Here is a 20,803-nt window from a genome sequence, read left to right as displayed (position 1 = left end):
GAAAAAAAAGCTTAACTTGTAAGATAAGTAAGCCACTAAATCTTTTCAGGTTGTTAGTAATAAAAAGCAAAATAAGTGGTGAAATATATTTTGTTACCTATTACTGAAACATTTGGTTTTTACTCTGCTGCAATTAAGTTTTACATTTACTGTACTCAAATCTCACTGAATCATTAGACATGGAGTTTAAACCAGAACAAGGTCAAATACATCGTTTTGGTTGTTTCCAAGTTTGTCCTTACATGTTTAACTCAAACTGTTGGAGACTTATTCAAAGTTGGTAAAGTTTATAACAAGTTTGTCTTTATTATTTATCCTCCCAGTGATGTTGAGAAAGATGAAAAGAGCTGATTAAATATGAGTTAGAATAATATCTGCTACTTTTTGGGCACAAGTTTAAACTCTGGAATATGAAACGACGTACTTTTAAAGGAGGAAAGACTTTATCAAACTGTTGGAGCATTTCGACCACATTTAAGGAAGAGTTGAGAACGGCAAAAGTTTTGGTCTTTAAAATGAGAAATAAATAGAAATGGTTTAAAACATTTTTAAATGTACAGTGAGTTATTTAAAAATTGCTTTATATTTGTTTCTGTATAGTGCAAAATATTAAAATAAGTAAAAAAAAAAAATGTTAACTCCGTTTTGCGTACAGTTGAAGAAAGCGGAAGCTACTCCAGCCGGCACCGGAAGTGACGTGATTTGTTTAATGGCAGCGCACTGTATCGCCACGCTTCGTTTTTAGAACTACTTTTCCCCTCCTTTTTTTTAAACGTATCTTTATTAATTTGTCACTATGCCCGGGAGACAAAACAACAAACTACCAAACAATTTACCGCAACTGCAGAACCTGATCAAAAGAGACCCGCAGTCTTATCTGGATGAGGTTGGTACTGTTAGCAAACATGCTATGCTGTTAGCTAGCTCAGCTGGTGGACAGTTTTTGAGCTTTTTCTTACGGTTTATTTCTACTGTTTTTTAATAGTTTCTCCAGCAGCACCGACATTATCAGTCCAATGTAGAGATCTTCAAACTGCAGCCTGACAAACCCAACAAGGAGCTGGCAGAACTCGTCATGTTTCTGGCGCAGGTGGGACTTTAAAGTTTAGCTGCTCCTGAGTGCAGCTGAAAGTGTTGCATGTGTGTACTTGAACCTGTTTCCTGCTCCTCAGGTGGCTCACTGCTACACTCAGCAGCTGTCTACACTTCCTCGGGATCTGTCTGAGTTATTGATGAATCACCACACAGTTGTGGAGCCAGATCTACGTATGGTGAGAAGACAGCTACTGCTTCTTCACATCAGCTGTGCATAGAGCTTCACGTGCTTTCTCTGTTTCTCACAGACCCTCTGTAAAGCACTTATTCTTCTGAGGAATAAGAATTTGATCGACCCCTGTGGACTGCTGGAGCTCTTCTTTGAGCTGCTGCGATGTCATGACAAACTGCTTAGAAAGGTCAGGTCTTCAAAGAGTTACCAAATCACTTTTCCTTTGTCAATATGTTTTCAAGCTTAGTTTGTTGTGCAGATGCACTTTAAGGGGTTAAGATAATTTGTCAACTCAGTTTTGTGTTTATGCAGTTGTCTATTTGAACATGTTATACATTTGCATCCTGACAGTCCATATTTCACAGTTTATTCTTTTGCTTCAGAGTTTCATTTACTTTTTCCTCCTTTGCAGACTCTGTACACACACATTGTATCAGATATCAAAAACATCAATGCAAAGCACAAAAACAACAAGGTTAACACAGTGAGTACTCCTTATGTCTGCTTTTGTTTGTGATAATTTGACCTAAAAAACATAATCCCCCATTGACTTGTGTGAAAATGTGTTGCAGACTTTGCAGAACTTCATGTACACCATGCTGAGAGATAGTAATCCCACCGCTGCAAAAATCTCCTTGGATGTGATGGTGGAGCTTTACAAAAGAAACATATGGTGAATTAATAAAAGAAAAACTCTGTTTTTACACAAACGTCTTGTAACTGATTGATACTCAGATCCTGCTGTTTTTATGTTCAGGAACGATACCAAAACTGTTAATGTCATTACAACAGCATGCTTCTCAAGTGTGACAAAGGTATGTTTTGTTTTTTAAATCCTGTTGGAAAGCAACATTTTAAATGTTGGATAAATGGGAAAAAAATATCCTCACCTGACACTTTCCTGGTTTAGATTCTTGTTGGAGGCCTCAAGTTTTTTCTTGGTAAAGATGAAGATGAAAAAAACGAGAGTGATTCAGAATCAGAGGCAAGTACCAAAAATAAAATAATTCTGATTCGGAACAAGAATGTGTTTAAAAAATAATCTCTTGAAGGGTGGTGCTTTAGATATGCAAGAGCTGTATCTAGTGCTGCTGTATAATCCAGTTTAACCTCCTAAGACCCGAACTCTTGCATATGTGGATGCCAGGTCCTAAGAGGTTAATGGAAAAATATATTTTCTTTTGTCAGAATGAGGGACCATCGTCCAGAGATCTGATGGTGAGATACAACACGGGCAAGAAAACCTCCAAAAACAAGAAGAAGCTGGAAAAAGCCATGAAAGTCCTCAAGGTACTACAGTAATAAACTCTTCCAGGGCAGTTTTTAACTCTGTCTGAAATCAGATGAGCTGCTGTCATTTCAAAACCCCTCGTTCTCATACGTTTCCTTGGCAGAAACACAAGAAAAAGAAGAAAGCAGAAGTGTTCAATTTTTCTGCGATTCACCTCATTCACGACCCTCAAGGTAAACTCTGATGCACTGACGTCACTGCAGTTCGAAGTATGATTATTTCTGTTCAACTTTACAGATATATAAAGCGTCAAATGTCTGTCCTCCCTAAGATTTTTCAGAGAAGCTCTTAAAGCAGTTGGAGAGCTCCAAGGAGCGATTTGAGGTGAAGATAATGATGATGGAACTCATTTCTCGCCTGGTTGGAATCCATGAGGTTAGTGATGATGTTTCTGGGATTTATTGAATTAAATCTACATGCTCTCTCTGTCTGGTGGTACTTTTTAAGAGTAACTCTGCTTTGGATTGGGTAAAATGGCCCCATAATTCATTTAAACTCTGTTAATTTTTAGTGATATTGAACAGTAACATAAATGTAACATTTTTGTTTTGCTTTTCTGCAGCTTTTCCTCTTTAATTTCTACCCGTTCATCCAGAGGTTTCTGCAGCCTCATCAGAGAGGTGAGGATGGCTCACAGTAAAGTGAGATCGTTGATGAAGCTGCTTTTTAACTTTGCGCTGCTCGTTTTCGCAGACGTGACAAAGATTCTCCTGTGTGCCGCGCAGGCCTCCCACCAGCTCGTCCCTCCTGAGGTACGTTACACAGTTGCTCTGCAAGCTGAGATTTAACACAGCAGAGTGACGCTGTTGGATCTTTTTTACATCACAGGTAATCGACCCTATGATCATGGCCATCGCCAACAACTTTGTGACAGACAGGAACTCTGGGGAGGCCATGACTGTCGGGTAAGAAGATGACATGTGTACCGTGCATGACTATCGTTACAATTGGAGAAGTATGTTCATTTTCTATTACCTACCATAGTTGTATTTTGCTGTTTTTCCCTTTAGTATAAACGCCATCAAGGAAGTGGTATCCCGTTGTCCGCTTGCGATCACTGAAGAGCTGCTCCAAGACTTGTCCCAGTACAAGACCCACAAAGACAAGAGTGAGAAAATGTTATGTTTTTGTTTTATTGTTAATAGTAAATCATGGTTTGTAGAGTTTTGGCTCATGTTGATATTTACCGACAGTTTTGGCTGTTTTTTTTTTTCCAGATGTAATGATGTCAGCTAGAGGACTGATTCAGCTGTTCAGAAAGCTCAATCCACAGATGCTGCTGAAAAAGGACAGGGTGAGTTACTAGAAGCGCTGGTTTCCTTAAAATGCTCAATATTTTTATAAACAAGTGGTTTTCTGCTGCGTTTGCGTCTCCTGGCAACATGCAAATAAAGAGTGTGAGAAAAATAATTGATTTTTTTTTTTATATGATTTTTTTTATGGATTCATGTGGACTCAAAATACCAAGCTTTTTGAGTTTATTTGTGAGTTTATTACATACATGTCCAATGTCACTTTGTGCCCTTGAAACAAATTCAGCACTCGGGCAGTTTGATGTTTTCTCTTTTTTTCTACATTTGTTTCATTTTATTCTGACCCTGTCACCATTAAACATTGATTCTACACTGAAATGATTAATTTTCTAGGTACATTTTTAAATAATGTCCAAAAACAACAACAAAAAGAAATACGTTACAGTTGTGGGGAAAACATACTGGTAGCTAATAATTTTCTCTGTAGATTAAGGTGTTTTTTTTTTTTTTTAACATTTCCCCCATCTAGTGGCGCATCATGGGTACTGCACTTGTTTTATTAAAGCCATTTGAAAGGATTTATTTTTATTTAGTTTTTTATATATAACTACTTGAAAACTATTCAGAGTTGATGTAGAAAAGAAAATACACACTTCTGCTAGAAAAATAAATAATCTGCTAGTAAATCAAATTTACACTTTTTTTTATTACAATGTGGAAAAATTCTGATTCTTTAAAAATAAAATGGGATGTATGCATGAAATACGCTTTTGAATTTTGAATTCTTGATGTATTGAAAAAATTTGTAAAATAATTTGTTTTATTGAAAACAGACGACTGGGGAAAAAAACAAAGCATAGAATAAAAATAGGAAACTTTGTGTGCCACTTATAACAAAACCAAGAAGATGAACAGCAAAAATAGTTGTTGCATACGTTTCCATTTTTACCACCATCAAATAAAATCCTAAATAATTTCATTTCCAGTTCCAATAACTCACAAAGTTCTCTCTTTTCTTGCAAATCCAAAATGGCTGCATAGGGGAAACCCACAGAGGCGTCAGTAGAAGCCAAAATCAAAGACTATGGAGAGCTTAAGGCCAAAGATTACATCCCTGGAGCTGAAGTCCTGGATGAGGAGGAGGAGAACAAAGAGAAAGAGGACGATGAAGGTCAGCTGCTGCTGTTTTTGAATCCACATAATTGCATGACGCTCACTTGTGGACTGTAAAATACATTTTTGTTGTAACGCTGGGAATACGTGATGTTCATCTGGTATACGTTTCCTTCTTGTTCATCAAAAGGCTGGGAGAGTGCCAGTATCAGTGATGATGATGAGGATGGAGAGTGGGTGGACGTTCACCATTCGTCCGATGAAGATGCAGGAGCCATGGTGAGAATGAAGATACTTGACACTGTGCAGAAACCTGATGCAGTAGCTTTTGTTTTCAGGTGGAACTTCACGTTTTTTTAATCCTTTTCACAAACTTTCATCTACTTTTGAAAGGCGGAGAAACTTCAAAGCATACCAGCTGAGGAAAGGCAAGCCAAGGCGGCAGCAATCAGCAGTAGCAGGCTCCTCACTCAAGAGGATTTTAAGAAAATCCGTCTGGCTCAAATGGCCAAAGAAGTCAACGCCGCTCCAGGGAAGGGCCAGAAGAGGAAAATGGTGGACAGTGATGAAGAGAGCGAGAAGTGAGACATGAAGGAATTACATGATTTAAAAATAATTAGGGATGCACGATATTGGATTTTTGGGCGATATCTGATATGGTGATATATTCAAACTTATTTGACCAATACCAATATTTTTTCCCCTAGACCTACTTACAGAGACTACATAGTTTTCTCTGTTGTGTAATTAAAATACTACATTATTCTGCATGATCTTTGTCAATTTGACCTGCTACCAAATGCAGATTCCAAAAAGGGGCTGAAAATGATGCAACACTTCAACATGGATTATGTTTAATGTCAACTTTATTCTCTTAACACAATGACAACACTCAAACGGTGCAAATTTGTAAATTTTCACACATCTAAACTCAACCTGTTCACAAGTGACAAGTGCATAAGTAGTAGTGCATTAATAGATATACTTGACAGTTACTTAAATTAAAAATGAACTTAAAACATAAGTCTTTTATATCTGTGAGTTATTTTGATGGAATGGCCGATGTCCGATATTTAACTTTATCGCTGATATTGGCCGATAATATCATGCATCCCTAAAAATAATGTTTTTTCTGTCGGTTTTCTAGATTAACTTTCAATGTTTCCCATTTCCTTTTTGTTTCTCGTATCTCAGAGGGGAGCTGATTACACTGAGAGACATCGAGAAACTGCATAAAAAACCTAAATCTGACAAAGAAACACGACTGGCAACAGCCATGGTAAAATCCTACAATTAGATTTTGATTCTATTCTTTTTTTCTATTAAATCAAGGGCTTATTACTGTCAGATATCATTCATAGCCATCACTAAACTAATGAAATGTAATAGTTCTACCGCCGATGTGTTTGATTTGTAGGCTGGACGTACCGACAGAAAGGATTTTGTTAAAAAACATACAAAGTTAAACCCCCACGCTAGCACCACCAACAAGGAGAAAAAGAGAAAGAAGAACTTTGTGATGATGACACACAGTCGGAACGTTCGAACTAAAGGCAAACGCTCCTTCAGAGAGAAACAGGTAACACGTGTACTTTCTGCGTTTGACTCTGACTAAATAATTTTGACTAAAAATATTAAGGCTGCTTTTTGTTTGTTTGTCTAGTTGGCTCTACAGGCGTCCCTCCTGAAGAAGAAGAAGCATAAGTAGGACTTGAGGGCCTCGTGCTGCCTGTCAGACGGATTTCATAAACATGAACTTTGACCATGTCAAGATATTGTACATTCTTTAAGTGGCTTGTAAACTTGGAATTTTCCATTTATTGGCAATTTATCTACATTTCCTCTTCTTTGAAATAAATCATCGTTTCTAACTGTACATGTTTGTTTTACACAAGTTTAGTTTTGACTCCAGCTTTAAGCTATTTGCCAGAATTTATCTGTAAATACATGCAAGAACTCACGTACTGAGACTTTTGCCCCCCTTCTTTTATACAAACATAAAATCTAAATGAATTCAACCTCTTAGGATTTCTTGTTTGCAAGTTGTAGCAGGAAATTTACAGGTGCCACTCTGAAATACAATAAAGACACTTCCTCCAGGGTGTAAAGGTGTTACGGTATAATTTTGCAAGGTTTTATAACACAATATAATATTTATTACACCTTTACCATTTCCTTAATGTGTATTTTTCATTGGGGACTGAATTCATTTGTTAGTGTTATGTACAGAAAAAAAATCAGTCATATTAAGGAGGGGGGGGAGGTGGATAATTGCAGTCATTTTTGTGTACTTTTAGAATGCAACTGTGGCCATGATGTTCCTAATGATCCTAGAGAAATAAAAGTTTTTAAATTGTTTTTTGGAGAACTGTAACTTGGTATTCGAGTTACAAAAGCTAATAATCATAAGCAGGTAAGCTATTTGGTGTTTATGACTCTTTACCAGAATCAAAACTTGTGTTTATTTTTTATAAAGTATATAGAAACATGTTTGATTTAATTTAATCACATTATCTACTTAAAATTGAAACGCCTCCTTTGGACCACGTGACCCCCTCCGCTGAGAGGAGGCTCCTCCTCCTGCTGACGTCAGACCTGACTTTGGACACCGGCATTTTAATTTTTTTTTATTGCGACATGAGGTATGTAACAATATATCTACATTCGCGAAACGATTCCCCAACGTTTAAATTTAATTCTTACTCTTCTGTGTTTTGTTTTTGTCATATTTAAAGTTAAATCCTCGCCATTTCCTGTCAGGCAGCGTTTGACTGTCATGCTGTTAGCAAACAAGCTAAATCCACCGTTAGCCTGGTTAGCTGTATTCATATTATTATTATTATTATTATTAACGTGGAAAAGCATCAATTTAGCTGCTTTTTAATTATTGAAAAAGCATGTCTTTTAAACGCTTTGTTAACAGTGCGTCAGCTAATTTAAATAGTACTCTATACACAATAAACCTTATGTGGGATTTAATGTTTTGATTAAATAATTTAACCATCGTTATGACGCATATTGAATTAGTTGTCATATATTTCACTACTTTTTATAATTGTAACACTCTAGTAATCTTAAGCGTTTTAACAGTTTTTGCTTTAGGTTTACTGTAAACGTGGTTGCTAATTATTATTTAGGGATGCTGAGTTTTACATCTAGCCTGTTTTATTTGGGATCCCAGTAAAAAAGAGTTAGTTTGGTTACTATGACTGGAATATCATTTAATGTTTATAATGTTCTGTACAAGGCATAATAATGCAAACAACAAAAGTCATTATTATGGCAGATTGTCACTGGTTTGGTTTTGTTGCTTCAAAAACCTTTTGAACATGTTTGCATATGAAATGGGAATAAACTCAAGGCTAGGATTTGGACACAAATTAAATCATACATTTAATTAAAATAGATAAATGACATTTCAGCTTTAAGTATCCTCAATTACATTTATGGTTTAAATAGTTACCAAATAAAAATACATTCTTCAGATCAGCTTAGCATATGATGGTACTCTGCTGGTGGAAAGTTTATGACACTTTATTTCCCAGTATTTTATGTTTTCATGTTGTCAGAATAGAAGCTGGGAAAATATTTACCAGCTTTGGGGCCTTTGGAGTGCACCCCCCCTCCATGGGATTAGTGAAGATGGTGATGGATACTCTCGGATGCATAAATAAGATTTAGTTTTTCAGTTGGAACATAGCAGAGTTGAGTTTATTAAGTTTAAGTCACTCCACTTATTCTTTGTAGATATGATAGAAAAGTGATGTGCAGGGTTGTTTGTTGTTTTCCTTAATGAATTATGTGTAATCTCCAGATGTGATTAGCTTTAAAAATGGGGTCTACAGATGGAGGCCTTTGTGGTGTATGTGGTGGGACTGTGTGTTTTCTGCTCCCTGACATGACTAGTGATGAGGGCTGATACACTGCGTCTTTTCAGTGTTTGAGTCAAAGATACAATCTGTTATCTGTGAGGTGTGGGTGAAGCTCTGGCCTCTGAGCTGCTTATCTGCTCTCATTCAGTCTTCTAAAGACTAATCAAGTGAGGAGATTTTCCACCAGCTTCAGCAGCAGGTAGGATTTGTATTTTTATTTTTTTTTTGCTTGGTGAAAACTAGCTGTTTTTCTACACATTTGGTCTTTGCAGAGAGAGAGAGATGTGACACAAAGGAGACACTGGCTGAACTTTCATAGTTGGCAGGCAGCATCTGCCTCCACTGTTTCTCTTTTTGTCTACATTTATTAGCACTTATGATTATTGGAATAAGTTGGAATGACATTTATGATATATTTTCACTGTTAAAGTTAAACATGATTGTAAAATGTAATCTAGAAAGGGAATAAAATACATTTACCCTACTTCTTTTCAATCAAAAGCTGCCCAATTGTATCAACGAGTGCAAAGTGCAACATTACGATCTTCCACTTTTAATTTATCACTACTACTCACTACCACTACAGATTAATCACAAGCACTTTTTAGCACTGTCTTGTTGTTGTGAAACCTTCATTCAAATAAAAAAAAAAATAGCTTTAGTAACTTGATTAATCAATGAAAGCTATTTCACAGTAAATGTTTGGAATAGTCAATATATTAAAATACACGTTTCACAGAGGACTTCCAATCAGTTAAAAAATAAAATGAGTCAGAATGATCATATTGTATTAAATAATATGTACAAAACTGTTTGAACCACATGAGAATACACCAAACAATCAGCAAAATATTGATCATAAAATAAAGATACTGTTTTAATCCGTGCACCTGAGCAGGAAGTAAAATAGGTAACAATCTGAGACCAAAATACTTTTTGAAACCAAATCACATTTTTAAATCTGTTTAAAAAAACATTTTAAATGGTTCAGGTACTAGAATCAGAAGTGTATCTGGTGTTCAATCTGCAGAGTTTATGGTGCAAAATCCACATCACTGTTTGGACTGTAACCCAGTTCCAACAGTGAGGAGGTTTATCTTCTGTCCCTGACCGTTTTAAGTGATAATTATAAAAAGTCAGCGCCATGTTTAAAATGTTTTAAGATGTTCTGCTGAGCCTTAAAAGTAGATGGAGGTAAAGTTCATTCGATGTAAGAGGGATTTAGGTAGTGACAGAAAGACTACAGTTTTATGGAGGAAATTCTAAAACTGAAGTCTTGATGACTTAATTTCCCTGACTTAATTTCCCAATCGTAGCCTTAAAGGTTTAACAAAGTGTATGAAATGCTGAGTAATCCACACGATTATACAATAAGCTTCTCATTTAAAGAGTCTAAAGTCATTGATTGTTTTCTTTCTAGTTATCCTTGTTCAAAAGATAAAATGAAAATAAAAACCAAACAAAATAACAAACAGGTTAAAGTTGACCGTTTGTTTTTGAAGGCAATTTCATTTTTTTTAAATCTCGTTTTATGTATACAGGTTTAATATTACAATTTTTTTATTAAAGTTTATAAATATGACAGATTTTTGTCAAAGAGCTAACACAAATTTAACTTTTAATATAGTTTTGGCAAATAACGTTGTAGTTTTTCTTATTGCCCACTCTTGCATGCTGAGGATTTGTTTCCTCGTCTTTCCTGCAGGGTTGATTTCCTGTAGCCCACCATGGCACCAGGGGATGTGGTGCCAGATCATGCCAAGCAGCTGAAATCCAAGGAGAAGCGTCCGGGAAACAGGGCGTCCAAAGCCGAATGTGAACCTGACGGATCATTTATCTTTGAGGCCCATGAAGCCTGGAAGGACTTCCATAACTCCCTCAGACATTTCTATGAAGTTGGAGAGCTCTGTGACGTCACACTGAAGGTAAACTTCTGTCATACAAAGAAACAAAAGAACATCATTGTTCGATTTTCTGTGATTTTTGATTACAAAATGTTTTGTGGTTTAGATATTTCTTCCTTAACATTTCTAATCCCGTGACTTTTCTGTTGAAAAGGTCTCAGTACTTATATTTTATGTGAAAATCTTCCTTTTTTTATCTGTTTTGTTGTTTTTTTATTCTCTTTATAGGTTGGCAGTAGACTAATACCATGCCACAAGCTAGTACTTGCTTGTGTCATCCCTTACTTCAGGTGTGTAATATTTGTTTATTGCTTTTATTGTTAACTTTAAATTTTCATGGATTTTCGAAACCCTTTGGTCTGTTATATATTTGATGCATGATCAACAACATGACCACACAAATGCCAGTGTCATCAATGAAATGATGTTTGATATAAGTAATCTTTATGGTCTAAATGTAAATATTAAAGGAACGAGTGCTATAAAGCATTTGCTGATGTTTTCCTACATAACCCTTAGCTAACGAAAGCAGATTTATTTCAATTTTAAGAAGCTGTTTCAATCATGGTGAACTCACTATTTCATCTTGTTTTAGAAGTGTTTATTTTGTGTTTGTTCAGGGCAATGTTTCTATCAGACATGTCGGAGGCTAAACAGGAACTCGTAGAGATTAAGGACTTTGATGGAGATGCCATCCAGGACCTGGTACACTTTGCCTATTCCTCTAAACTCACTCTAACTGTGGACAATGTGCAGCCGCTGCTGTATGCCGCCTGCATCTTGCAGGTAAACCAACAGTCTCTTAGCCCGTGCCAATCTCCAAATATTAGCAAAACATTTTATTTGTAATACAGATTTCAGAATGTTGCAATTAGCTGCATTTCTTAATTGTTAGGTTGAGTTGGTGGCCAGAGCCTGCTGTGAGTACATGAAGGCCCATTTTCACCCCACCAACTGCCTGGCTGTTCGAACCTTTGCTGAGAGCCACAACCGTGTGGATCTGATGGACATGGCTGACCGTTACGCCTGCGAGCACTTCACTGAGGTGGTGGAGTGCGAGGACTTCACCTGTGTGTCGCCCCAGCACTTGCACACCTTATTGTCTTCTAGTGACCTCAATATCCACTCAGAGACGCAGGTGTACAACGCAGCAGTGAAGTGGCTGAAAGCAAACCCACAGCACCACGAAGCCTGGCTCGACCCAATTATGTCTCAGGTTAGAAAATACCTGTTTAATGGTTTTATTGTTTTTGTGAAGTTAGGCTAGCCACAGGTTAGAGAAGGCGAGCATGTGACCGGAAGGTCGCCAGTTCGACCGCCCGGACCGACATCAGAAATGTGGGTGAGAAAGGTGGAACACCAACACCTGCCTCCACCCTCATTTGCCCCACTCTGGGCCCCTGAGCAAGACTGCTCCCCTGGGTGCCCTAGATAGCAGCTCTCTGCTCCACACAGAGGGCTGTGGTAGCATCAAGAAGGGTATCCGGTGTAAAAACAATCGTCAAGTCTTCGTGCAAGTTAGTTCGCTGTGATGACCCCTGAGGAAGGGAGCAGCCAAAAATAATAAAAGGCTAGCCAAGTTTACTCATTATCTGAACGTTTACCTTTATAACTGTTGGGCCTGTCACAAGAAATAAATCAATTAATCGCATGATAAATGAAAATTATCAACCACATTTTCATTTATCGACTATCGGTTTTTTGTGTCTCTCTTTCTGAAGACACGTTGACAAAAAGCTCAACTCCGGTGTTCTTCACTGATCCCTCCTTTTCTCTAAAATCTATTTTAACCATCCAAAATCACATTTTTGAATCGTTAAAAGAAGCTAAGCTGAGAAGCTAAGCTACGAGCTAAGCTAACAGGCCGACCTTGGGAAAAAACCTCGGTCTTGTCGAAGCTCCAAAATTCACGGTTGAAACCCGTGCCTTTGTGTAAAAAGTTTTTCCTCTGCAAAAAGAAGCTGAGAACTTTTTTAAAAGCTTTGTGTGAAAAATGCTATGCTAAAGAGCTCAAACCACGCCGAGCATCCGCCATTTTGAGAACTGAAGAGAGACAGCCCATGTCACTGTCAAGGGGCCTCCCTCCCATTTAGCTTAAAGAGACGCTGCTCGCTCCCTTATCCATCCTTCAGTTCCGTCAGTCTTATACTGCCATCCGGTGGTCGAAAAAAGGTACTACATGCAAAACAAATAAACATTTCTTCTTAAATTTGACAATAATTACTAATTATTGTCAAATTTCAAACGATATTATCGTTTATTGCAATAATTTCTGAGACAATTAATCGCCCAGCAAAATGTGTTATCGTGACAGACATAATAACTGTGTATTAGTGTTGTGTAAGTTCACAGCTTCATGTGAGCTCTTTGTTGCCCGTATGGCTGTCTGACCTTCAGGTGCGGCTCCCGTTGCTTCCAGTAGACTTTCTGACAGGAACAGTTGCTAAAGAGGAGATGATCAAAGCTAATCTGAGCTGTCGGGACCTGATGGATGAAGCCAGGAACTACCACCTGCACCTCAGCAACAAGGTGGTTCCAGACTTTGAGTATTCGGCGCGCACTATCCCCCGAAAGCACACTGCAGGTACTCTGCTTATATGACGGTGTTTTGTTTTGATCATGAAACTTTTAACGGCATAAAAACATTCAGCGATTTATTGAGCTTTTTTTTTTCTTCTTGTTCCATCTTTTTCTTCTGTCGGACTTCTTCTTTAGGCGTTCTGTTCTGTGTGGGAGGCCGGGGAGGTTCTGGTGACCCTTTTCGCAGCATCGAATGCTACTCCATCACTAAGAACGTCTGGTTCTTTGGTCCTGATATGAACAGCAGACGACGTCACGTGGGTGTAATATCTGTTGGAGGTGAGGGGGGTTTCATGTGAAACACTGTAGAAACTAAATGTAGAGTCTAGAAGATGAGCGCCATGAAACTCTGACACATGTGACTACAATGATCACAGCGTACAGGTGCATCTCAAAAACTTAAGACTATTGTGAAAAAGTCCAATATTTTTGGTCAATTACTTCAGAAAGTAAAACTCATTACACAGAGTGAAATATTCATCCATCCATCCATCCATTTTCTTCCGCTTATCCGGGGGTAGCAGCCTAAGTAGGGAGGCCCAGGCTTCCCTCTCCCCAGCCACTTGGGCCAGCTCTTCTGGGGGAATCCCGAGGCGTTCCCAGGCCAGCCGAGAAACATAGTCCCTCCAGCGTGTCCTGGGTCTTCCTCTGGGCCTCCTTCCGGTGGGACGTGTCCGAAAAAAATATTAATTTAACCTTTATTTATACAGGTTAGTCTCACTGAGTCACAAGGACTCATTTCAAGCCTTTATTTCTTGTCATTTTGATGATGATGTCTGAAAAGTGTTAGAAACTCGTGCACGCTGTGCACAGACAAATCCTGGACATGAGCTACACATGTCTCATTCCTCAAGTCCAGCCACTCCTGAACTGGAGACAACATCAGAAGAGTCTTACCTGCTGAGGAGTCAAAGAACTGGACTGTTGTTCATTGGTCCAATGTCCTCTTTTCAGAAGAAAGTAAATGTTCTTGTCATTTGAAAATCAAGGTCCCAGAGTCTGGAGGAAGAGTGGAGACTGAGGAACAGAATCCATGTTGCTTGAAGTCCAGAGTGAAATTTTCACAGTCAGTGATGGTTTGGGGTGCTGTGTCACCTGCTGGTGCTGGTCCACTGAGTTTTCTGAAGCCCTCAGCAGGTAAGGCTCTTCTGGCTTCTCTGGTTCAGGAGTGTCTGGACTTGAGGAACGAGACTTTTGTAGCTCATGTCTAGAGTTAATAAGCTGATTAGGTGCAACTCCAGGAGTTTACAATGTGGAATGTTTTCACAATATTCTAATTTTCTGAGACACCAAATTTTGTTTTTTTCATTATTTGTAAGACATAACCATTAAAATGACAATAAATACAAGCTTGAAATAATTTACTCTCTGTGTCATGAATCTATGAGTTTTACTTCCTGAAATGACTGACAAAAATATAAAAAATTTTCACTACATTTTTGTTTTTTTAGGTGTACCTGTAATAATGAAAAACACCAGGAAGACAAACCCATTTGTATGTTTTGATGTTTTTTTTTTTTTATTATTTTCTAGGTAAAGTTTATGCTGTTGGAGGTCATGATGGTAACGAACACCTGGGGGACATTGAGATGTTTGATCCACTCACTAACAAGTGGATGATGAAAGCTTCTATGAATACTAAAAGGTACACACAATCTAGTGAAGCATATTAAGATCTGTTTTATTGCAGTCATTTTGTTAGAATTGGGTCAGATTGATAAATTATTATGCCCCCCCCCCCATCTTGTGTATCTTTGACATTGTGTAAATGGCCCCATCATCTGCATGTTTTTCAGGAGGGGAATAGCCCTGGCAGCTCTTGGTGGTCCAATTTATGCTATTGGAGGTCTGGATGACAATTCCTGCTTTAATGATGTAGAGCGTTACGACATTGAACGCGACAGCTGGAGCGCTGTGGCTCCGATGAACACACCCAGAGGAGGGGTTGGATCTGTGGCATTGGGGGTATAAGATATTTTGGAGGAAAAAGGCGAATAAATATTTAAATCTGACAGTAAATTGTGGGGGGAAATGACATGATTTCTGCCTGCACCCTGTCAGAGTTACGTGTATGCTGTTGGAGGAAATGACAGCGTGGCGTCTCTCTCCAGCGTGGAGAGGTTTAATCCTCACCTCAACAAGTGGCTGGAGGTCTGCGAGATGGGCCAGAGACGAGCAGGCAACGGAGTCAGCAAGCTTAATGGCTGCCTCTATGTAGTGGGTGAGAGGAATGTGATGACCTGTCATGTTTGTCTCTTTTGTTGGAGCCATAAACAAGTCCAAGTTGTGCACATTGGTGCTTTCTGATACACCCACATCACATGCTTCAAGTCCCGTCAGTTCTATATACAAAGGTGTGAATCGACAAATGTTCATGTTTTGTAAAGTTGTTTGCTGATTCACAGAATTTAAGGGTGAGATGTTTATTGCTCAGCTTGAATTTGACAAGCCTTCAGCATTTTTGTGCCGAGTCATAGTAAACTGAGGTGACAGTAAACTCAAATTATTACACAATTTTAATAGCTTCAAGTCAAGTTATTCCACATGTAGTAGCTTATATTTTCCACAAGTCATTGTAATATTTTTTTAAACATTGTCTTTTTGATGAATTTCTAAAGGTGGCTTTGACGACAACTCCCCTTTGAGCTCCGTTGAGCGTTTTGACCCTCGAATGCACCGCTGGGAGTACGTGTCGGAGCTCACCACCCCTCGAGGTGGAGTCGGAGTGGCCACGGTGATGGGGAGAGTGTTTGCAGTCGGGGGGCATAATGGAAACATTTACCTGAACACAGTGGAGGCTTTTGAGCCTCGAATGAACAGGTACATGTCCAAAATATAACAATGCTTACATTAAAATAGCTGAAATATACAAGTTTTTAAACAGTGGCACAGCTGTAGCAATTTTTTTTTGTTATACCCTCTATTAAATCATTTTTTCCCCCACATTATACATTTATGAGCAAATAAAGCTGCTAAAGGAACATTTATTTTAGCTGTAAAGTCTGCTGCGTCCTTCCATAATAAAAGACTCAATGGCTTCAAACTGGGAGGGTATCAGATTAAATAACCCAGGTGTTGCAGCTCAGCTCATGTAAACTGATCCATCAGCTGCTGTCCTGGACAGATTATACGGTGCGCGCCTTTGGGCCCTGCCTGCACCTCATCTCCTTTAAATGCTCATTTGTTTTGTTCTGATGTCTGCCATTAATGTTGCCCTTCTAACCATAAGGCTCAAAATGATTCAGATAAAGCCACGCCACCAAATTCTAATAACTGTCATAACAACCAGTGAAAGTATTTATGTTTTTTACTTGTGGTCCTGACCAGTTAGAATAAAATTACAGTAATCTTGTGTTTAGAATTATTTTACGATTGTTTTCTGTGTCAGTTATTTTACGGACAATCAGCATTACTGTATGGAGAGCCATTTCATTCAAAATTAAATAAATAAATACATAGTTATTTTAAAAATTATTAATAAATATTCCATTAAATAAATAAATGTTCCCATGAAATAAAACATTTAAATAGAAATGTTTAGTTTTTTTTCCCCCAAGATTTTTTTTTTAATTTATTTCAATATTTATTTATTTAATAATGGAGTTTCATTTTGTGACACTTTTATTTTGTAAAGCTACTTTACATATTTCAGGGGCTTTTATTTTTTATCCCCGTTTTTCATTTTATGCTCTTTTTATTTCATGTTCTTATATTCAAATGAGGGGGCGGGGTTTGCTCTGTGGGGTGGGTCTGTTCAGGATTAGTGGATTGCATCTGATTCGCAGAAACTGACGTACTCCAGTCTTTTTTGACCAATCACAGCAAAGTATTCCCCCCACTGAGCGCTGCTTGGTCCAACCACCTTCAAATCATGAATTAACTTTGTTCAGAAAGTCAGGATGACAAACAAACAATATGGAGGACACTGGAGAACTCCGAGATGAAATGCAAAGGTTTGCTAATGAAATTGTGCATTATATATTTACATTATATTTACATCCCCCGTTGTAATCCAGGGCGTGATTCAGTTGCAGTGTGGACACGAAGTGGAGCGGGTCTCGTCTCTGCTGAGAGACTGACAGGTGTCAAAGCTTGGGGAAGTGGGAGGGGCTTACGGCACGCTGAGGACAGGACTTGTCGAACGAGTGGTGCTTTCACTTGTAGTCACCAAAGTCTCCAGTAACACAAAGAAAAAAAGTAGATTTGTCATTAGTCTCTTTTTTTAATTTTTTTTTTTAAGTCGCTGGAGGTGTCTGAAAACTCACTAAATAAAGCGAGAAAGTCGCTAAGTTGGCAACACTGCAGCCGTGTCCGCTACTGTGTAGTGAAACATTATGTTGCATATTGGTTCCTCTTCAAACAAGGGCCTGTGTGTGTGTTTTAAAATGAAAAACTGGGTTAAAAAATAAAAGCCCCTGAAATATGTAAAGTAGTTCACAACATAAAAGTCACAAAATGAAACTCCATGATTAAATAAATAAATAAATCTTGAAATAAATAAAAAAATAATCTGGGGGGCAAAAAACTAAATGTTTTTATATTTCAATGTTTTATTTCATGGGAACATTTTTTATTTAATGGAATATTTAGTAATAATTTTAAGCAACATTATTTATTTATTTAATTTTGAATGAAATGGCTTTCCTTATTACTGTACATTAATAGTGCTTTATAAAAGCGAAACATTTTACTAACGCTCTGGAGACACTTGGTGTATTTCCAAGCTTTTGTAACATGTAACGGACTGGAGTACTGGTCAGATCATTATTCTCCATCATCATATTTGTGTCTTCATAATTTCCTTGTGATCATTTGTGTGTGTTTGTCCCAGGTGGGAGCTGGTGGGCTCCGTGTCTCACTGCCGTGCCGGAGCCGGAGTTGCTGTGTGTTCGTCTCACATCAGCCAGATCAGAGACGTCGGTCAGGGCTCCAGCAATGTGGTCAACTGCATGTGATGACACCCCCCCCACACACACACACACACACACACACACACACATTTAACCAGGCCACCGTGGGATCTGATCACCGCACAAGCACAGAGCACACATGGAGTGGTGGTATTACTGGAAACGGTGGATTTTGGCCGACTCAGCTGATCTGAGAAAACTCAGACTTGAAATCTAAAGTTACTCATGTTGTTTGCAATCTTTGAAGTATTTTGTACTGTATTTTTGTGCGTCTGTTTTGACTGTTTTAAACTGACAGTAATATCTGAGCCTCTATTATAAGACAAACTTCCTGAGAATGAGTTGAGAGCTCCATTTAGGAACCGGTGTGAAAGTGTTTACGTTGCCTCTAGTTTGTTAGATGTAGGAAGTTTGACACTCGTACCAGATTCATTACCAGCCTGAGTGCTTAAAGCATTTTTAAGCTGAAGTGAGACATAAACATGCACATTTATATCTTAACTTTTACTCCTGTTATACTTCAGAATAGGTGAAAATGTCTGATACACTTTTTAATGTTATGTTTAAGAAATTTTCAGCAGATCCGGCTGTTTTTTGGGGTTTTTTTGGCATTAATGTGTTTGAATAGTCAAACTAATCTGTCCTCACATGGGACATTTCTACTCGGGGAAACACTCCTGCAAGTGCCAAACTGGACAAAATTAATCCAACTGCCTGCTGAGTTCACTCCATTTACCTCAGCATCATTACTGTAAAAAGGTGTCAGGCAGATATCGAAGCAATACGATGCACCTCTTCACTCCTGCCCCGTTTTTACGATTGAACTGTTGAAACTGAAAAACGAACTTTAAAATGTAAGAGCTGTGAGCATCGGTAGCTGGGCCGTCGGAAATCCCAATCAGATGTGCAGGAGATTCAGGGCATGTTTGTGTTTGCTGATGGTTCCATTATATTTCCGTTTTTGTATAAACTGTGTTTGATACAACTCATCACTATAATACCTGTTGCTGTGCACTATTTTCATAGAATAGATGTAAAGTCTAAGTATATTTTTGTCCAAGTTGGAGATTTTCATGTTATAACTTTAAGATGTTTATTAAGCTGGACTAGTTCTGCCAAATTAAAGAGCAAAATATTTATATTCTCTGGCAACGGTTGACATTTTCAGAAAAAAGGATGACTAAAACATAAATGGTATTTGCATTTTGATAGAAGATGCATATTGCACAGTTTAGTGCCAGTGGTAAACAAAAACAATCATTTTTATAGAAGTTTGTCTTTTCTAATGCAGATGTAATGCAAACTTAGTGATGTTTGTTCTGTCTGTTTTATTTACATGCTCTAAGTTTGTTCAATAAAGTTATGTGCAAATATTTATGCATTCTTCAGTTTCTGTTCATTTTGACTTCCAGTCCGAACATTAAAAAATTGGATCATTTGTAACATAGTGATACTTTAATCATAAAAAGTAATCAATGCTGCATTTACAGTTACGCGTGACTTTTTCCTCTCATTGAAGTTTCTGTAGAAAACGCATAAAACAGGAACTTATCCTGCGGTGCCAGACATCTGCTGACCTGTACAGCAAATAAACAAATTGATCAGCCTCGAGTGTTTTGTAACGTACTATTAAACCACGTTAAAATGTAACGATCTGAGGTAGAAGCTGAGCAGTATAAGTTTACTGGCAGCGGACATGTGGTTGTTGTAAAAACGCTCTTCTGGACTTTATAATTTTGCTGTCAGGTGGTAAATACTCATTAAAGTTTCCAAAAGCACCAAACAGTTGCACAATGTGTGTAGAAAAACACCTTGTCATTCAAGAAAAAAATAATAATTATGGTTAAATGGTGAATATGTACCCTCTGACATGACATCTTGAGACATGTATAGATATAATTTATTTATTTTTAGTTCTGATCTTAAAGTCATCAATTGAGCACAGGTATTTCATTTTAAAGCTCTGAGTGCGTTTTATTCCTACTTAGAAATAATAATTTGAATAGTTCAACAAGGAACAATGTTAATGTTAGATGATGTTGGAGAAAGAATAACGTTGGATTTCAAAAAATAGAAAATTTGTACTGTAACAAAAATTTGTGCTTTTTTTAAAAAAAAATTACGCGACAATCTAAAAGGCAAGAATACAATTTATTGCAGTATATTATTGTAAAGTGATGTGTTTTCACTCTAGATAATAGGTGAAGTGTGCATGCGTGCATTTTTTTTTCAGGTTACACTGTGGGGACCAACTGCTCCTTATGGGGACCAAAGCCAGGTCCCCATAACGAAGTCTCGTTGGGGGGTTAGGTTTACTAGTAGTTGCCTAGTACTAGTTTACCATTACTAGTACTAAAAGTAATGGTGAGGAGACTGACTCCAACATCTTCTGTGCAGCCTTCACCACTCTCTGCAAAGCTTTTCTTTCTGCAGCTGTGCAGCCTCCATGCCACACGTTGATGCTCGAGCACAGGATGCTCTCCACTGCACACCTGTAGAAGGAGGTGAGGACTGAGCTTCTCAGACCAGCTCGTCTCAGCCGTCTGAGGAAGTAGAGTCTCTGATGAGCTTTCTTCATCAGGCTGGTGGTGTTGTTGCTCCAGCTGAGGTTGT

At 38.0% G+C, this 20,803-nt stretch overlaps 2 protein-coding genes across 2 annotated transcripts; both read left to right on the top strand.

The window, feature by feature from the left end:
• The first annotated feature begins 687 nt into the window (after nucleotides 1-687).
• sdad1 (SDA1 domain containing 1) lies at nucleotides 688-6,795 on the top strand. The gene is made up of 22 exons (XM_037692364.1): nucleotides 688-886; nucleotides 986-1,090; nucleotides 1,173-1,271; nucleotides 1,344-1,454; nucleotides 1,680-1,751; nucleotides 1,840-1,940; nucleotides 2,025-2,082; nucleotides 2,178-2,252; nucleotides 2,456-2,557; nucleotides 2,662-2,731; nucleotides 2,830-2,933; nucleotides 3,121-3,178; nucleotides 3,252-3,310; nucleotides 3,387-3,463; nucleotides 3,569-3,666; nucleotides 3,776-3,852; nucleotides 4,853-4,982; nucleotides 5,115-5,203; nucleotides 5,318-5,505; nucleotides 6,119-6,203; nucleotides 6,342-6,503; nucleotides 6,588-6,795. Exons 1-22 carry the CDS (start codon nucleotides 797-799, stop codon nucleotides 6,630-6,632), a joined length of 2,055 nt encoding a protein of 684 aa, XP_037548292.1. The 5' UTR covers nucleotides 688-796; the 3' UTR covers nucleotides 6,633-6,795.
• Nucleotides 6,796-7,553: 758 nt separating this feature from the next.
• Nucleotides 7,554-18,319, top strand: klhl8 (kelch-like family member 8). The gene is made up of 12 exons (XM_037692704.1): nucleotides 7,554-7,566; nucleotides 10,502-10,721; nucleotides 10,929-10,990; nucleotides 11,321-11,486; nucleotides 11,596-11,916; nucleotides 13,098-13,284; nucleotides 13,416-13,559; nucleotides 14,814-14,925; nucleotides 15,077-15,245; nucleotides 15,342-15,501; nucleotides 15,899-16,100; nucleotides 18,112-18,319. Exons 2-12 carry the CDS (start codon nucleotides 10,524-10,526, stop codon nucleotides 18,233-18,235), a joined length of 1,845 nt encoding a protein of 614 aa, XP_037548632.1. The 5' UTR covers nucleotides 7,554-7,566; nucleotides 10,502-10,523; the 3' UTR covers nucleotides 18,236-18,319.
• The last annotated feature ends 2,484 nt before the right edge of the window (nucleotides 18,320-20,803 follow it).

The sequence above is a fragment of the Nematolebias whitei genome, chromosome 18 (assembly GCF_014905685.2).
Source record: "Nematolebias whitei isolate Nwh7 chromosome 18, NemWhi1, whole genome shotgun sequence".
In the NCBI taxonomy this organism is placed as follows: domain Eukaryota; kingdom Metazoa; phylum Chordata; class Actinopteri; order Cyprinodontiformes; family Rivulidae; genus Nematolebias; species Nematolebias whitei.
The sequence above is the reverse complement of the archived record's forward strand: the minus strand, read 5'-3'. Positions and strand labels throughout refer to the sequence as shown.